General features: G+C 35.3%; 1 protein-coding gene across 1 annotated transcript in view; it reads right to left on the bottom strand.

The window, feature by feature from the left end:
- Positions 1-14831, bottom strand: part of CNGB3 (cyclic nucleotide gated channel subunit beta 3) — a 142799-nt gene extending 127968 nt beyond the window's left edge. The window contains exons 1-2 of the mRNA XM_024761527.1: positions 14721-14831; positions 11293-11374 (exon numbers count right to left, since the gene is read on the bottom strand). Of these exons, the coding sequence (XP_024617295.1) occupies positions 11293-11374; positions 14721-14831 (193 nt within the window). The remainder of the gene's footprint in view (positions 1-11292; positions 11375-14720) is intronic.
- Positions 14832-15143: the final 312 nt, after the last annotated feature.

Here is a 15143-nt window from a genome sequence, read left to right as displayed (position 1 = left end):
AGCAATTTAAAAAGTTGAACACTAACACTTTCAGAATTAGGTGATTCTGGTAGGCAGATTCCAATCTGTGATTCTCCCATGAAGTTAAAAAGTCCCATGAAGATGAGAAACCAGTTATTTCCATTCTTGGATTCAAGGCAGAACAACTTGAAAAAATACCCATGAGGACCTAAAACAAAAGGATCTCCATCAACTATAGTCAATATGGGTGTCTTTTTATCCATGCAGCATGTTATTTGTTTGTGGGAACAGATGGTCAGATTGTTTGCATCATCCTCATCATGAAAGAGAAATCTAAAATACGTGGCAAATCTTGCTTTGGTATCTGGGTAAAGTTTTGTGAACTACACATGGTACTCCCCAGCTTCACACATGGACAGCAGGATTCCCTTTTTTGCAGCTGCCCAAATGAATAGAATAAGTCTTTCTGCCAACTGTGCTCTTTGCACATTGTGTAGCAATTGCCAGATCACATCCGTGCACTTGGTCAAATTCTGCCCTGGAATGTGTGCCCGTGGCAGATATCAAAGGGTTCTGATATGGTTGCTTTTATTGAATGTGCAAGAGTGAGTACTGAGTTTGCTCTCCACACACCTGGCTGATTCTGTCTCCAGCCTGGCAGCATCTCACTCTGGGCCTCTGTAATACACTTTCAGACTGTTTGACCCCCTGGTACTGCGCATGGAAATAATTGATACAGAAAGCCATTAACCTTCCACATTTTATCACTGTCACTAAATAATTGCTGGAAAAGGAGGGATTCAAAGAAAGAAATTAATTTGGCAATAAGGTTGTTAATTAGGCATTGATTCAATTGGCCCTTTTTTGGATGAATGTAAAAAAGAAGACCTAAAAATGCTTTCATTGGTTGGAATACCTCGTGCAGGTGATGATATCACTTAGTTAAATTTCTAATTCTTAAAACACCAAATACATTGTGGGCTCTGTCTCAGAAACAAATCTCCTTTTATTAGACACCAACAATACCTGAGTGCTAGATGTTAGATGAATTATTAAAGACTAAGTCTGAGTACTTTCATTAGATGCATAAATGATACTATTATTTTCATCTTAATGAATGAACATTTGGAGTTAAAAATGAATAACACAGTTTTAAGAAGTGTATGATTAATGATTATTTTCTGGCACCCAAGATTGTATTTTTGTCTCAGCTTGTGATTAATTTTGTAGTTGCTAGAATATATGTTTTCTTAGAATAATTTTAATTACAGCACCTTGATCACACTTGAAATTTTATTACATCTTTGTAGATTGTCAAATGACATGGAGGAAGTTGACAAATATTGTAGCAGTGCATACACAATGGAATCTGATGGAGTGCCTTAAATGCCATAGCATAGAAAAATGGAGTACTTTATACTAAGAAGTGCTCAAGCAATCTATAAAAATCTAGAAGGAATCAGTAGGTGAGAGTTCTGGAAACCATCCTATTAGAAGAATGGTTGAGGAACTTATGTTCTTTAGCTAAGGTATTGAAGACTAGCTAGCGAGCTAGCAGTTATTTGCAATTCTTTGAAGGGCTGTTACGTAGACAGGAAAATAAAATTATTTCATGTATTCCAGAAGGCATAAGAGGGATCCATCGATGGGATTTACAAAACAGAAAAACAAACAAAACCCCAAACATTCTAACAACTCAACTTGTCTAACAGTGAAACATACATTTTTGTGAGGCAGCAAAAACCCCATTGCTGGAGGTGTACAGGCAGAAGCCTGTGCCAAAAGAGCTAGGATGGGATCCTTGAACCTACTCAGAGGTTAGAGTTCCTCCAGGCAGCCTTAACATGCTAACAAGTCCTGAAGGAATTTTTACATTTAGGCAGATTTTGCTTTAAGGTACATCATCACAAGTAAAGAAATGAATAACTGCAAAGCAAAAAGAATACAGATCCATCTAAGGTAACTTTGGTACTGTGTCAGGATCAAGGAATCCTGTCCTCTCTCAATGGCATGCTTGGTTTCAGAGACCTTTTGTTGGGATTAATTCATCTAGAAAATGCATTTTACATACAGGTATTAAGGAATGTGGTGAGTTACTGGTACTGGGTACTGAAGAGAGAGCTCTAATCCTAACATCACTAATTCTCTGGGTGACTCTGGATAAGTCGCTTTTCTGTAACAGTTTCCTCATCCATAAAATGAGGAATACTTTTGTCATGGGGATTTCTGTGGGGATTAGATAAAGCCTCTGTTCGAGAAAAATGCAATATAAATACAAAGTGTTCCACCAGCCAGACTAGGGTAAATTAAAATGATCTTTTTTTCAAAAAATATACATTAACTCCTTCAGGTCTACACAGCATTGATGTATGTGGGGCATACAGGAACTTCTATTTACTTAAAAGAGTTCCAGGGATCAGGAAAGCAGAATGCGATTTCCTACAAATCAGATATATTCTTTAGCAGAAAGAAGACTAAAAACACAGAGTTTGATGTAATTGAATTATGCAAATATATTTAAATCATGAAAACTGCAAAAAAAAAAGGCATTTTATCCAAAAAAAAAAAAAAGAAAAAAGAAAAAAAAGTGAAAACACCTACTTTGGTGAGTCTCAAGATTTTAGTTTAAAAAATAAGTGGACACTGAGATATTTTATCATAGTCTCCTCTTCTGTTTGATATTTAAAATAGTGTATGATTTCTCTGCCTAACTTCTCCTTTAGCTGTTATTGCTCTCTCCATCTCTGCTGTATCACATGCAGGAATGGTTCCTGATTGTGCACACAGCTGGGCACCTGACCTGAAGAAGGTAGCGATCCATGCTGGCTGGTGACCGATATATATGGTCACCATGAAGGCTCTGCCCCGTGGGAACAATGGTTGTTACCTAAGTCATATAGACTGCTCTCTCTGGAATATGGACTGGGAAAAGAGTAGATGGAAAGAGAGCAGTCCAGAGTAGATATATATAGAGAAACACAACAGTCTTGAGAAACAAAGCCATGTTGACTGTGAACAAGAGTCAGAGAGAGTAATTAGCTCCTACAGCTGCTTCCATCCCCTGAACACTTTTTCAGTTCCAGTTATCCACAAGTTTTCTTACGATGAGCCCTTGCCACCCAAGGTGCCCTGATTATGCCTATGTCCCAGCATGTCCTCAGCATGGTTGGGAATTTTCTTCATCGTTTCAAACTGCAAAGCCCATGTTACTTATCTTTTTTCTAGACTAAGTTTTCAGAAATTTCACATGCCAAGTTTATTCATTTCTCATTTCTTTTGTTCATCATCACATTAGGTATTAGTTTTGAATGAATATTTCTTATTGAGTTCTATAATTCTAATTGTATACTGTATAAGACTTTCTTTTGGGATGAAGCAGAGAAACATGCTTGAGTAATTTTGATAAAAAATTTCATTCTTTTTTTTGCTGATGTAGTTTCTATATTCCCAACTTAGCCCTTGGCTGGTGAATAGGACCAATAGTCACAAAGTGGACTATACTGCTAAAATTAGCCATAGTAGGTCCTCTCATGCCTGCCAGTCTGTTTACATAGGGAAGTCTTTACTGATACTTGTAAATTAAATTTCAGTAGACAGTCTGCCTATTTTCCTATTCTACATAAGACAAGTTAAGTTGAATAAGTTAATTGTTACTACTAAGGACTAAAGAGTGGTCTCGTGTTTAAACAAGCTAGGATTTTCCCTCCTTTTTTCTCTCTATATTTTAATAATTTATTTTTTAGAGAAGTTTTAGCTCTAGAGCCGTTTTTTTGTTTTTGTTTTTGTTTTTGTTTTTGTTTTTTTTGCGGTAAGCGGGCCTCTCACTGTTGTGGCCTCTCCCGTTGCGGAGCACAGGCTCAGGACGCGCAGGCTCAGCGGCCATGGCTCACGGGCCCAGCCGCTCCACAGCATGTGGGATCTTCCCAGACCGGGTCACGAACCCGTGTCCCCTGCATCGGCAGGCGGACTCTCAACCACTGCGCCATCAGGGAAGCCCTAGAGCCGTTTTTTGTCTGTTTGTTTTTTAGCTCTCTGGATGTCTGTTCAAACTGAGTTGGCTGAGATGCAGGCTAGGTCAGTTTGGATAGATGGTGGGGGACTGGCAAGGCCTGGGATGCCTCTGCAGACCTGGAACTTTGCTGAACCTGGCACGCTGGGATCTTGGTTGTGGAGAGCGATTTGGCTCAGAAGGCGCAGGGAGGACCCCACACTTGTAGTCTGTTTGCAACACAAAGTCTGGGCTGGAGAGCATGACTGGAAAAGAAGGGAAGACTAAGAGGATAACTAAAAACATCTTGTCGAGTGTTGTCAATGTCCACAGGTTTTAACTACATGGAGTACCTACATGTGGTTGGTTAGAGGCCACAGAATGGTAGTATGGGCTAAATTTGACAAGAATTCAGTTTTCTTTCAATGATGTAAAATAAAGGAATATTTAAACATTAAAAAGTCAATGTTTAAAAACTGGGAAATTTCAAGTTAAGATTTGTATTTGCAGTCTCTCTAGACTGAAGATGAAATGTCTGGCAGCACTTAACCCTCTTCCCTGCATGACAGCTATTGGTCGGAGCCGAGTGACCTCTGGCACTTTAGACAGGGCATACGTGATCCTCGTTTAAGCTATCTGATTTCTATCAACATTGGAATTTACCAACCTCGATGCTAAATGCTTTATGTATATTAATTAAATTCATACCCACAACCTAGTGATGACAGTATTATCCTTATTTTATACACAAGCAAGCTAAGAGTCAGAGATGTTAAATATCTTGACCAACTAAGGTCACACAAAACTAGTTAAGTAGCAGAGTAATAATTTGAATTCAGGGGTGTCAAACTCTGTTTTTTCTAGTACAAAATACTGCCTTTAGTATTAATTGTATGATTGTTTGGACTGAAAATGTCATTTTCTTAATTGTGACTTTGAAAGTGTGGAGTATTTTAAAGCCATATATGTTAGTTTTCTATTTCTGTAGCAAATTACCACAAATTTAATGGCTTAAAGCAACACAGATTTATTCACTTACAGTTCTGTAAGTCAGAAGTCTAAGACAGGCTGCATTCCTTCTGGAGGCTTTAGGAGGGAATCTGTTTCCTCATCTTTTCCAGCTTGTAGAGGCTGCCTGAATTCCTTGGTTCATGGTCCCTTCCCCCATCTTCAGAATGCATCAATCCAACCTCTGCTTCCATCATCCCATCTCCTTCTTCTGCCTTTGGCCCTTTTGTCTTCTTATAAAGACCCTTTGACTACATTGAGGCCCCCTGGATAACGCAGAATAATCTTACCATCTCGAGATCTTTAATATAATCATATCAGCAATTTTTTCGCATGTAAGGTAACAAATTCATAGGTTTGGGGAGTTGGGGTATGGATACCTTGAGGGGCATTATTGAGCTTACCAAGCCATACAAGTTATGGGCACCAAACTTTGATCCACTTCCACACAAATAGAGTCACTTTACGGCATCATAAATCACTAGGTAAGTCATTTACATATCCTATGCCGGTACCAAAACATTAATTTAAAGAAACATTTAATGTAATATAAGTGAAGTGGAAACCTAAGAAAAATGATTGTAATCACAAGAGGACTTTAGTAAGTTATCTTTATTTGAATCAAAAATATGTTGCGTTCTTCATTTCTATGGCAGATATAAATTAAACCAGGCTCTGCAGAAGATAAGAGTTCTATAATCAGAAATCAACATCTGCAGATATTATGACATTGCACCTGCATGTTTTGAAGTGAAGAACATAGAAATACCAACCATGTATAAGAGGTTATATTTAAACAGTAATAATTTTGCTTTTTCAAAACAAAATATCTCAAATATAACTGTTATTCCTATTAAAGTCTCTGAAGACATGCTAAGTCTGCAAATTTAAATGAAACTATTTTTTTTCCTTCCCACTCAAATAGCTCCTCTATTAAATGAAGTTTCTATGAAAGAGCTTTTATTACCAGCCAGGAAATATTAAGATTACAAACACACTTTGAATAGAGTATAACAAGAATAAGAATAAACTTGTAATCCCAAAGATGTGATTCTTGGTTTCATGCCATCAAGGTTGTATTTTTATGTGAGAACTACAGATTTGAAACCATCACTATTATAAAATAACTCATAATATTAAAATCTCATGAAAAAATAAAGTACTTAGGAATGAACCTGATCAAGGGAGTGAAAGACTTATATGCTGAGAACTATAAAACATTGATAAATGAAATTGAAAGTGATTTAAAGAAATGGAAAGATATATCATCCTCTTGGATTGGAAGAATTAACATTGTTAAAATGGTCATATTAGCCAAAACAACCTACAGATTTAGTGTGATCACTATCAAATTACTCATGACATTTTTCACAGAACTAGAACAAATAATCCTAAAATTTATATGGAACCATAAAAGACCCAGAATAGCCAAAGCAATCTTGAGGAAAAAGAACAAAGCAGGAGGCATAACCCTCCCAGACTTTAGACAATACTACAAAGCTACAGTAATCAAAACAGTGTGGTATTGGTACAAAAACAGACATATGAATCAATGGAACAGAAGGGAGCCCAGAAATAAAACCACACACCTACAATCAATTAATCATCCACAAAGGAGACAAGAATATACACTGGAGAAAAGACAGTCTCTTCAGCTAGTAATATTGGGAAAGTTGGACTGTTGCATGTAAATCAGTGAAGTTAGAACATACCATCACACTGAAATGGCTTAAAGAGTTAAATATAGACACAACACCTTAAAACTCCTAGAATAGAACATAGGCAAAACATTCTCTGGCAAAAATCGTACCAATGTTTTCTTTGGTCAGGCTCCCAAGGCAATAGAAATAACAAAAATAAACAAATGGAACCAAATCAAACTTTTATACAGCAAAGGAAACCATAAACAAAGCAAAAAGACAACCTACAAGACTGGGAGAAAATACTTGTAAACAATGTGACTGACAAGGGCTTAATTTCAAAAATATACAAACAGCTCATACAATTCAATAATGAAAAAACAAACAACCCAATCAAAAAATAGGCAGAAGACCTAAATAGACATTTCACCAAAGAAGGCATACAGATAGCCAATAGGCACACAGAAAGATGCTCAACATTGTTAATTATTAGAGAAATGCAAATCAAAATAAAATGAGGTATCACCTCACACCAGTTAGAATGGCCACCATTTAAAAGTCTACAAATAACAAATGCTGGAGAGGGTGTAGAGAAAAGGGAAAACCCTCCTACACTGTTGGTGGGAATGTAAATTGATGCAGCCACTATCGAGACCAGTATGGAGGTTCCTTAGAAAACTAAAAATAGAATGACCATATGATCCAGCAATTCTGGAAATAATGAAAACACTAATTCAAAAAGATACATGCATGCCCTAATGTTCACAGCAGCACTTTTAACAGTAGCCAAGACACGGAAGCAACTTAAATGTCTACAGATGAATGGATAAAGAAGATGTGGTGTATATATACACAATGGAATACAGCTTAGCCATAAAAAAAAATGAAATAATGTCATTTGCAGCAACATGGAGGGACCTAGAGATTACCATATTAAGTGAAGTAAGTCAGAAAGAGAAAGACAAATATCGTATGGTATCACTTATATGTGGAATCTAAAATATGACATAAATAAACTTACAAAACAGAAACAGACTTACAGACTCAGAAAACAAACTTATGGTTACCAAAGGGGTAAAGGGCTGTGGGAGAGATAAATTAGGTGTTCGGGGTTAGCAGATATAAAGTACTGTATATAAAATCGATAAATAACAAGGTCCTACTGTATAGCACAGGGAACTATATTCAATATCCTGTGATAAACCATAATGGAAAAGAATATGAAATATTCTTTATTTTTGTATAAATATGTATAACTGTATCACTTTTCTGTACACCAGCAACTAACACAACATTGTAAATCGACTATACGTCAATAAAAAAATTAAAATAACTCAAAATAAAACAGAATTATAGTTTGAATTATCTTGACAAATCTGTGCTTTTTTCTTCCTTTGGATATGCAGAGTTGATTTCTACTGTAGGGTGTTTCTCTCTTCCTCAATACCTCTATTTGTTAACCAACAGTTCATTGTATGCAATGAAAATTCTTATATGATCTACAGAAGAACCTTCTACTCCTTTTGAAAAATTTGAAGATTAAATAATGCTGTTGATAAAAAGATGTCAAGAGCTGGAGAGGGTGTGGAGAAAAGGGAACCCTCCTACACTGTTGGTGGGAATGTCAGTTGGTGCAGCCACTGTGCACAACTAAAACTAAACTAACTAGTTTTCCTCAGCAAACTAAAAATAGAATTGCCATTTGATTCAGCAATCCCACTCCTGGGCATATATCCAGACAAAACTATAATTCAAAAATATATATGCACCCCTATGTTTATAGCATTATTCACAATAGCCAAGACATGAAAAAAACCTAAATGTCCATCGACAGATGAATAGATAAGGAAGATGTGGTACATATATACAATGGAATACTACTCAGCCATAAAAAGAACCAAATAATGCCATTTATAGCAACATGGAGGGACCTAGATATTATCTTACTAAGTGAAGTAAGTCAGAAAGAGAAAGACAAATAGCATATGATATCACTTATATGTGGAATCTAAAGTATGACACAAATGAGCCTATGTATGAAACAGAAACAGAATCAGAGACATAGAGAATAGACTGGTGGTTGCCAATGGGGAGGGAATGGGAGAGGGATGGATTGGGAGTTTGGGATTAGCAGATGCAAACTGGTATATATAGAATGGATAAACAAGGTCCTACTGTATAGCACAGGGAACTATATTCAGTATCTTATAAACCATAAAGGAAAATAATATGAAAAAGAATGTATATATATATATACATATACACATATGTATATACATACATGTATATATACATATATGTGTATATATATATATATATATATATATATATATATATATATATATAACTGAGTCACTTTGCCGTACAGCAGTAATTAACACAACATTGTAAATCAACTATACTCAATAAAAAAATAAAAAAGAGAAAGAGACAACAGGAATCAGAGACTACAAGTATAGATAGCTATTTCAAGCAGTCTTACTCTAAAGGAGAATATGGGAATGAGGCAATAGCCAAAGAGGAAGTGGAATCAAGAGAGGTGTCTTTTGGTTGATGTTTTGTTTTTGTTGAGGTGGGAGGGAAAAAAATGTCAAGAACACATTTTTTTTTATTATATCCTCTTGGTATAGGAGTCTTACTATCTGTGGAAGTAATATATGTGTGTGAACTTTTATCAGAAATGGAGCCTTTATGATTATTAAATGCTTCTCGTTCAGTGATACATCATTGTAAACATTTAAAATCAGATAATCTAACAATTGAAGAGCCTAGCTTTAGTAATCAGTTAGGAGGTAATATTAAACTGCATTCATGTTGAAAAACATTATAGAACATTTACTTTTTTTTTCTTTCTCCTCAAGTAAGTAAATGATGACTGTTTGGAAGACACTATTTTGCTGTCTTCTTGGCTGAGATGAAAATGCAAAAGAAAGTGAAAAAACCCAGCTGATCTCTATAGACACAGTAAGTATTCTCTACATTCTAATCAGAACAATAAAAACCTAGATCTGTACTTCCAAATAAATAAGTAAATAAATAAATAAAATCAAGAAAACTAAAGTGAATTTTCTTCCTTTGTTTTTAAAAATATATTGTTGAAAGTGGGTAGAGAGGAGATCATGAAAATAGAAGTATGAATTATTTACAAAACTAGATCTGTATATTTATAATGTTACCCTCCAAACTGGGAACATATTATTTTCCTCCAGTTATTCAAGATTCTACATTTCTCTGTTAAATTGTTATTTTCTTCACATAGGTTCTTTGTTTTTCTTTTAAATATGAGCAGTCAAGTATAATGACAATGGGACCATTTCTTCAGTATTTGATTGTGGGGATATTCCTATAGAGGAATTTGTTTACTTACAACCTTTCTTGTGATTTGCTTCTTTATTTACAATCTTGCCTGTAATTTTCACATGTTTCTTATTTTTCCTCCTTAGAGATAGAAATTCTGGCTAGCAAAAACTCAATTGTGCTTCAGCTCCAAAATTTGTTCTAGTAAAAATTATCATACATTTACCTTTCTAATAGATGAAAAGCAAAATATTTACTCTAGTTTTGTAACAATAATTGTATGTTTTCATTATTTAAGAGTAGCATATTCTGTTCTAGTGATTCTTCTATCATTTTTATGTTTTATTGGTGATAATGTAGTGTTAATACTCAGGAGAAATAGGAGAGGAGCTGGTAATAGATTTCATTAGATCCTACCAAATCAGATGAAGTAATTTAGATTTTGTCCTGCAGGCAATATTGAGGCACTTAAGGCTCTTTAGAAGAGACTAACAGAGACGTGAGATCAAAATAATGATTAATGGAAAGTAATCTGCTAATACTGTTGGGGCTGGATGAAAAGGGGAGAGATTGGGTGAAAGAGTCCTAATCAGAAGAGATCACTTAGAGCCTGGGAGTCATGTAGGCATGAGTTACTAATAAAGATGGCATTAGTGGTGGAATTGGAAAGGAATGAAGTGGGTTTGAGGGCCATTATGAAAGGAGATTTGGTGACTAATTTCCTTTATAGAACAGCCTAGATAGAGGAATAAACATGAATTAGGTTTTGAGAGACTGAAAAAATAATAGAACCAGGAATAGAAATAAATCAGGAGAGGGAGCTTATTTGAAGGGGAAGATAAGGAATTAAATTTTGGACATGCTTTCTTTAGGATGGCAGCAGAACATACAGGTATATTTGTCCAGTGGTTACCTGGAAAATATTGGACAGGGTCTTAAAAAAGAAATTGGTCTGATATGAATTTGGAATCATCAATGTAGAAGTGAATGTGGTAGCCCTAGGAGTAGATAAGATTTCTAATGGAGTTTCAAGGGCGAAGAGAACAGAACCTTTAAACATGTATAACCCACATCTATTTTAATGTTTTTATAACACTTACCTGAAATTTCATTGTTCACTATACACTTATGTTAACACAAATTTGGCCCATATTCTTTACCACTGTATCTCCAACCCACAGAACAGGGCCTGGCACGTGGTAGGTGATAAAAAAGCATCTATTGAATAACTGACTGAATGAAGAAATAATTTTTATAAATATCCAGATCTTCAAATAATCTCAAGTGTGACCCTACATAATTTACCTAGTCAAGGACAGGTGTTTCATCAGACAATACATTTCAGAGAAATATACATTTTACTTTTTAGGGTTTTTTTCTGCTGATTTGGGTTCTTACCTTGAATTTTGGTGTATGACTCTTTAGCTGAAACTGGAGGCATCTTGGTTTTGAGAGATTTCTTTTCATTTTTGTTTTCTCCCTTTGAGAAAAAAATAGAGATAGTACATGTGATTTTACATAAAATGAAGTTGAATGTAAAATATAAGAGCTTTTCATTCCATTATCAAGCCAGTCATTAAAATTGATCATTTGTTTATGATATACTAAAAATGATAATTCTTACACTTAAATGAATGTTCTTGGCTCTATTATTGAATAATCAACTTCAATCTCCACAGTTTGTTGACCGCAGTCTGTTTTTTTCACTGTGGTTGCTGCATCTCCCAGGCACATATTTCTCCCAGTTCTGGTTCTAACTTCCTACAGCCTGGTTCTAACTTCCTTCACCCAGAGCATTGGCCCCAGTCTAGGTCTTTAGAGGTAGAATGTAAAATGATGGAAAGAAGAAAGTACCTTGGTGTCTTTGCTCATAACTCTCTTCCTTTTACATTCCATGATTTCATTTGCGTCTATCTCATCATTTATCTTAACATTTAAGCTTTCCTTTGAAATGTAAGTATATCTCACTGGATGTGGCCAGTGTACACCTGAAGATTTTCCCATGGGGACAGGGTAAAATAAGATATAAGGTTAGAGCATAGAAAGTTTGGCTCCCAAGCTGCTCACAGCCACATAGGGGGAACAAACACACACCAGTGCAACTGACATGAAATGTTATCGGTGATGACACAATGTTAGTAGATGCTAGAGGTGGGGCATAAAGGGGAGTGGTCAGTTCTTCCAGAGTTGAAGGGAAAGGAAGGACACTATTCAAAAGGAAGTGACTCCTGAATTTACAAATCAAGATGAGATTTTTGTTTTCCAGATGGACAAGGCATGGAAAATATTATGGGCAGTGGACGTATGTTTAGCAAAAGCCTAAGGTGTATGTAGGTGAAGGGAGACTACAGAAGTGCTTGGAAGGGAAAAAGGGTGAGAAGATGAGGCTAGTGAAGTAGGAAGGGATTTGGAGAGTCTTTTAAGCCTTGATGTGAAGTTTGACATTGTTTTCAGACACTGTATGTCAGAAACATTTTAAACTGGAAAGCAAATTGATCAGATGATTTAATTTAAGACTCATATGTGTTAGGCAAGGCAGCGATTATTATTCTTATATTATTGAATAGGAAATTGATTAAGTGGCTAGAAAAGTATGGATCCCTGGATAGATTATGAAGTAGTGATAAAGCCTTCTGACTTCAATCAAATACTTTTACATCATGTTATTCAGAAACATTTCCATCATAGTTTTATTGTACATAAATGTAGTTTTATGTGAATAGTGTCTTATTCTGGAGTATGAGAGAGAGTTTGTACTAGTCTGAGTTTGCAGTTTTTGATTTCATGGTTATTGACAAATTTGAATTACATATGATATTTTAGTTTGAGAATTAACTATTTAAATGACACTTAAAATACAATGTAAATTGATTTATTCTTTCATAGATTTCTTATACGACTCAAATAATCGATTTGTATTTCAGAAATATGTTGTTTAAATGTCATTTTAAAAGGTTATATTCTGTAGATGAAAAGAGGGCTTTAACTTTGTGTCATTTTTAACATTTAGCATATTTGAAACTGGAGAAAAACTATTTTTCTTTTACCAACATGTTACTGGAAAGAGTAGTTGCAAATAATTCCCCAATATGACTTTTAATATACGTGATGCCAGCAGACTTCCTGATTAACATCCACAAATTATGGCTGTCAGGAATGGCACAGGATGTGTCTAAGAGCTGCCCTACTTGTGTCTAGTCTGAGTAGCTCTCCAATATTAATGTTTCTGAAGGAAACACAACTCTCTAAGGAGTTTCTGCTCATTTTGCCTTCTGTTTTGTATCAATATAACCTAGTGATTTAGCTCTCGGGCACTAAAGTCAGATAGAACAGGGTTCTGATCCAGACTCTGCAATTTGTAAGTTGTGTGTAAGTAGCAAATTATAACAGGGCCCATGAGAATTCAATACAGCAGTGCTTGGAAAGGGATAGCACCTTGCTTGGTACATAGTAATTTCTGTTAGCTACTATGTTCTCCAAGAGAATAATGTATTAGCTATTTTTATGTGCTCTGCAGGAAAATAATCATGATGGTAAGTTGGCATACATCACTGTAATGACTTTCCCAGAGAAAAACACAACAAGGCTAGTTGAAGGGAAGTACCCAGCTCAACATTTGTGATAGTCTATAAGTTTTTAAACATATAAGTACTTTTAAAGTATGAGATTATTTATTTTGACACAAGTATTAGAAAAGTCAAGGGCACTCTCATAAAGAACATTCTCCACTTCTTTCCACTGCAGAAACAGTCAATGTTAATCAGAAAAGGAAGGCAAATTTTCTAGGGCCAACATTAGGTAATCTTGGTATTTTTTATACTCTATGCTCATTTAAACCTGAATCATTAGACCATGCTATGCTAGTCCCTGAGGTACCTTCCTGTTTGTATTTGACATCTCTCATCCAGTTCTCTTAGATGTGAAAATAATTCTTGCTCTAAAAATCTTACATAGTGCTTTTAGGTAAATCTAGTGAGCAATTCATGAAAATTGTTCTATAAATAGCTGTAAGTGAATATTGATCATATAATTACCATTTGGACTTAAATCTGTCATAAGAACACAAATTATTAATAGTGATGATGATAATAATTACCACTTAGGAATTCCCTACTATATGCTTTATCTATACTGTCTCTAGTTTGTACACCAAGGCTACAAAGCAGGTATCATCCTCATTTTACAGATGAACAGACTTAGAACTTGTGAAAATATTTGTCCAGAGAAGGGTTCTTCCACTTTGGCAATATTAAAATTTTGAACTGGATAATTCTATGTTGTAAAGGGCTCTCCTGTTCATTCTAGGGCATTTAACAGCATTTCTGGCCTTTCCCCTTTAGATGACAGTAACTTCCCTACCCCTGGGCTGTGACAACCAAAAATATCTTCAGACGTTGCTGATTGTCCTGAGTGCAAACTACTCCCTATTGAGAACTCCTGGTCTAGAGAAATTACTGTCAAAATGCAGTTTCCTAAGACCAGGATGTTTTGACATTCTCTGTTGGAACTAGATCATATAACCAGTTTAACATTTGAGAAATGATTTCATTTTGGATGATGGTAGAAGTGAAAATCAGCAAGGAGAAGTCTTACTTTGCTTTTCCAAATCATAATAGGGTCTTCTAAACATTTATTATTCCATTCTAAAGCCAATATATGCAGTATGTATAAAATGATAAGGATAAACCCCAAAGACAAACAGTCCATGACCCAGATGGTAGCAAGTAAAACTGCAGAGAAATCACACATCATAGTGTTTATTAAAATCCCTCCCCAGACAAGAAATGATTAGAATCAAGACTGATTTAGGGATGTGGGGAGCATACCTGTCTCGTGGGTTGCTGTGACTCGCTGCTTGGATCAGAACTTTGTTTATTCTCATCGCTCCTGTCACTAGGCTTCACCTTGTTGAATCTTATTGTCAGGGATTTAAACATCCTTAAGGTGGTTCTGAAAACTTCTGTTTTTATGACTCTGTGTCTGGAGGTAGAGAAATGTACTTTGTTTTTCTTTTCATTAGTAGACAAGCCAATTAGTTGCTTAATCAGGATTTCGTTCTTGTTAATTCCTAGAGGCAACTCTAGTTAGTCAGGGCTTTGGCTTAAAAGCAGCAAATTACTTCTGCTTGGATGATTTGAATTCTGTTTATGAACTTTAGAGAGTCAAAATACCCCTGTGAATAACTTATAAGTGAGAATTAAACAAAACTTCATTGTTGATTTAAATTGTTTAAATGATTGTTTAAATGT

This window comes from Neophocaena asiaeorientalis, unplaced genomic scaffold (assembly GCF_003031525.2).
Source record: "Neophocaena asiaeorientalis asiaeorientalis breed wild unplaced genomic scaffold, Neophocaena_asiaeorientalis_V1.1 scaffold74, whole genome shotgun sequence".
In the NCBI taxonomy this organism is placed as follows: Eukaryota; Metazoa; Chordata; class Mammalia; order Artiodactyla; family Phocoenidae; genus Neophocaena; species Neophocaena asiaeorientalis.
Note: the sequence above shows the minus strand (reverse complement) of the source record. Positions and strands in the feature narration are given on the sequence as shown.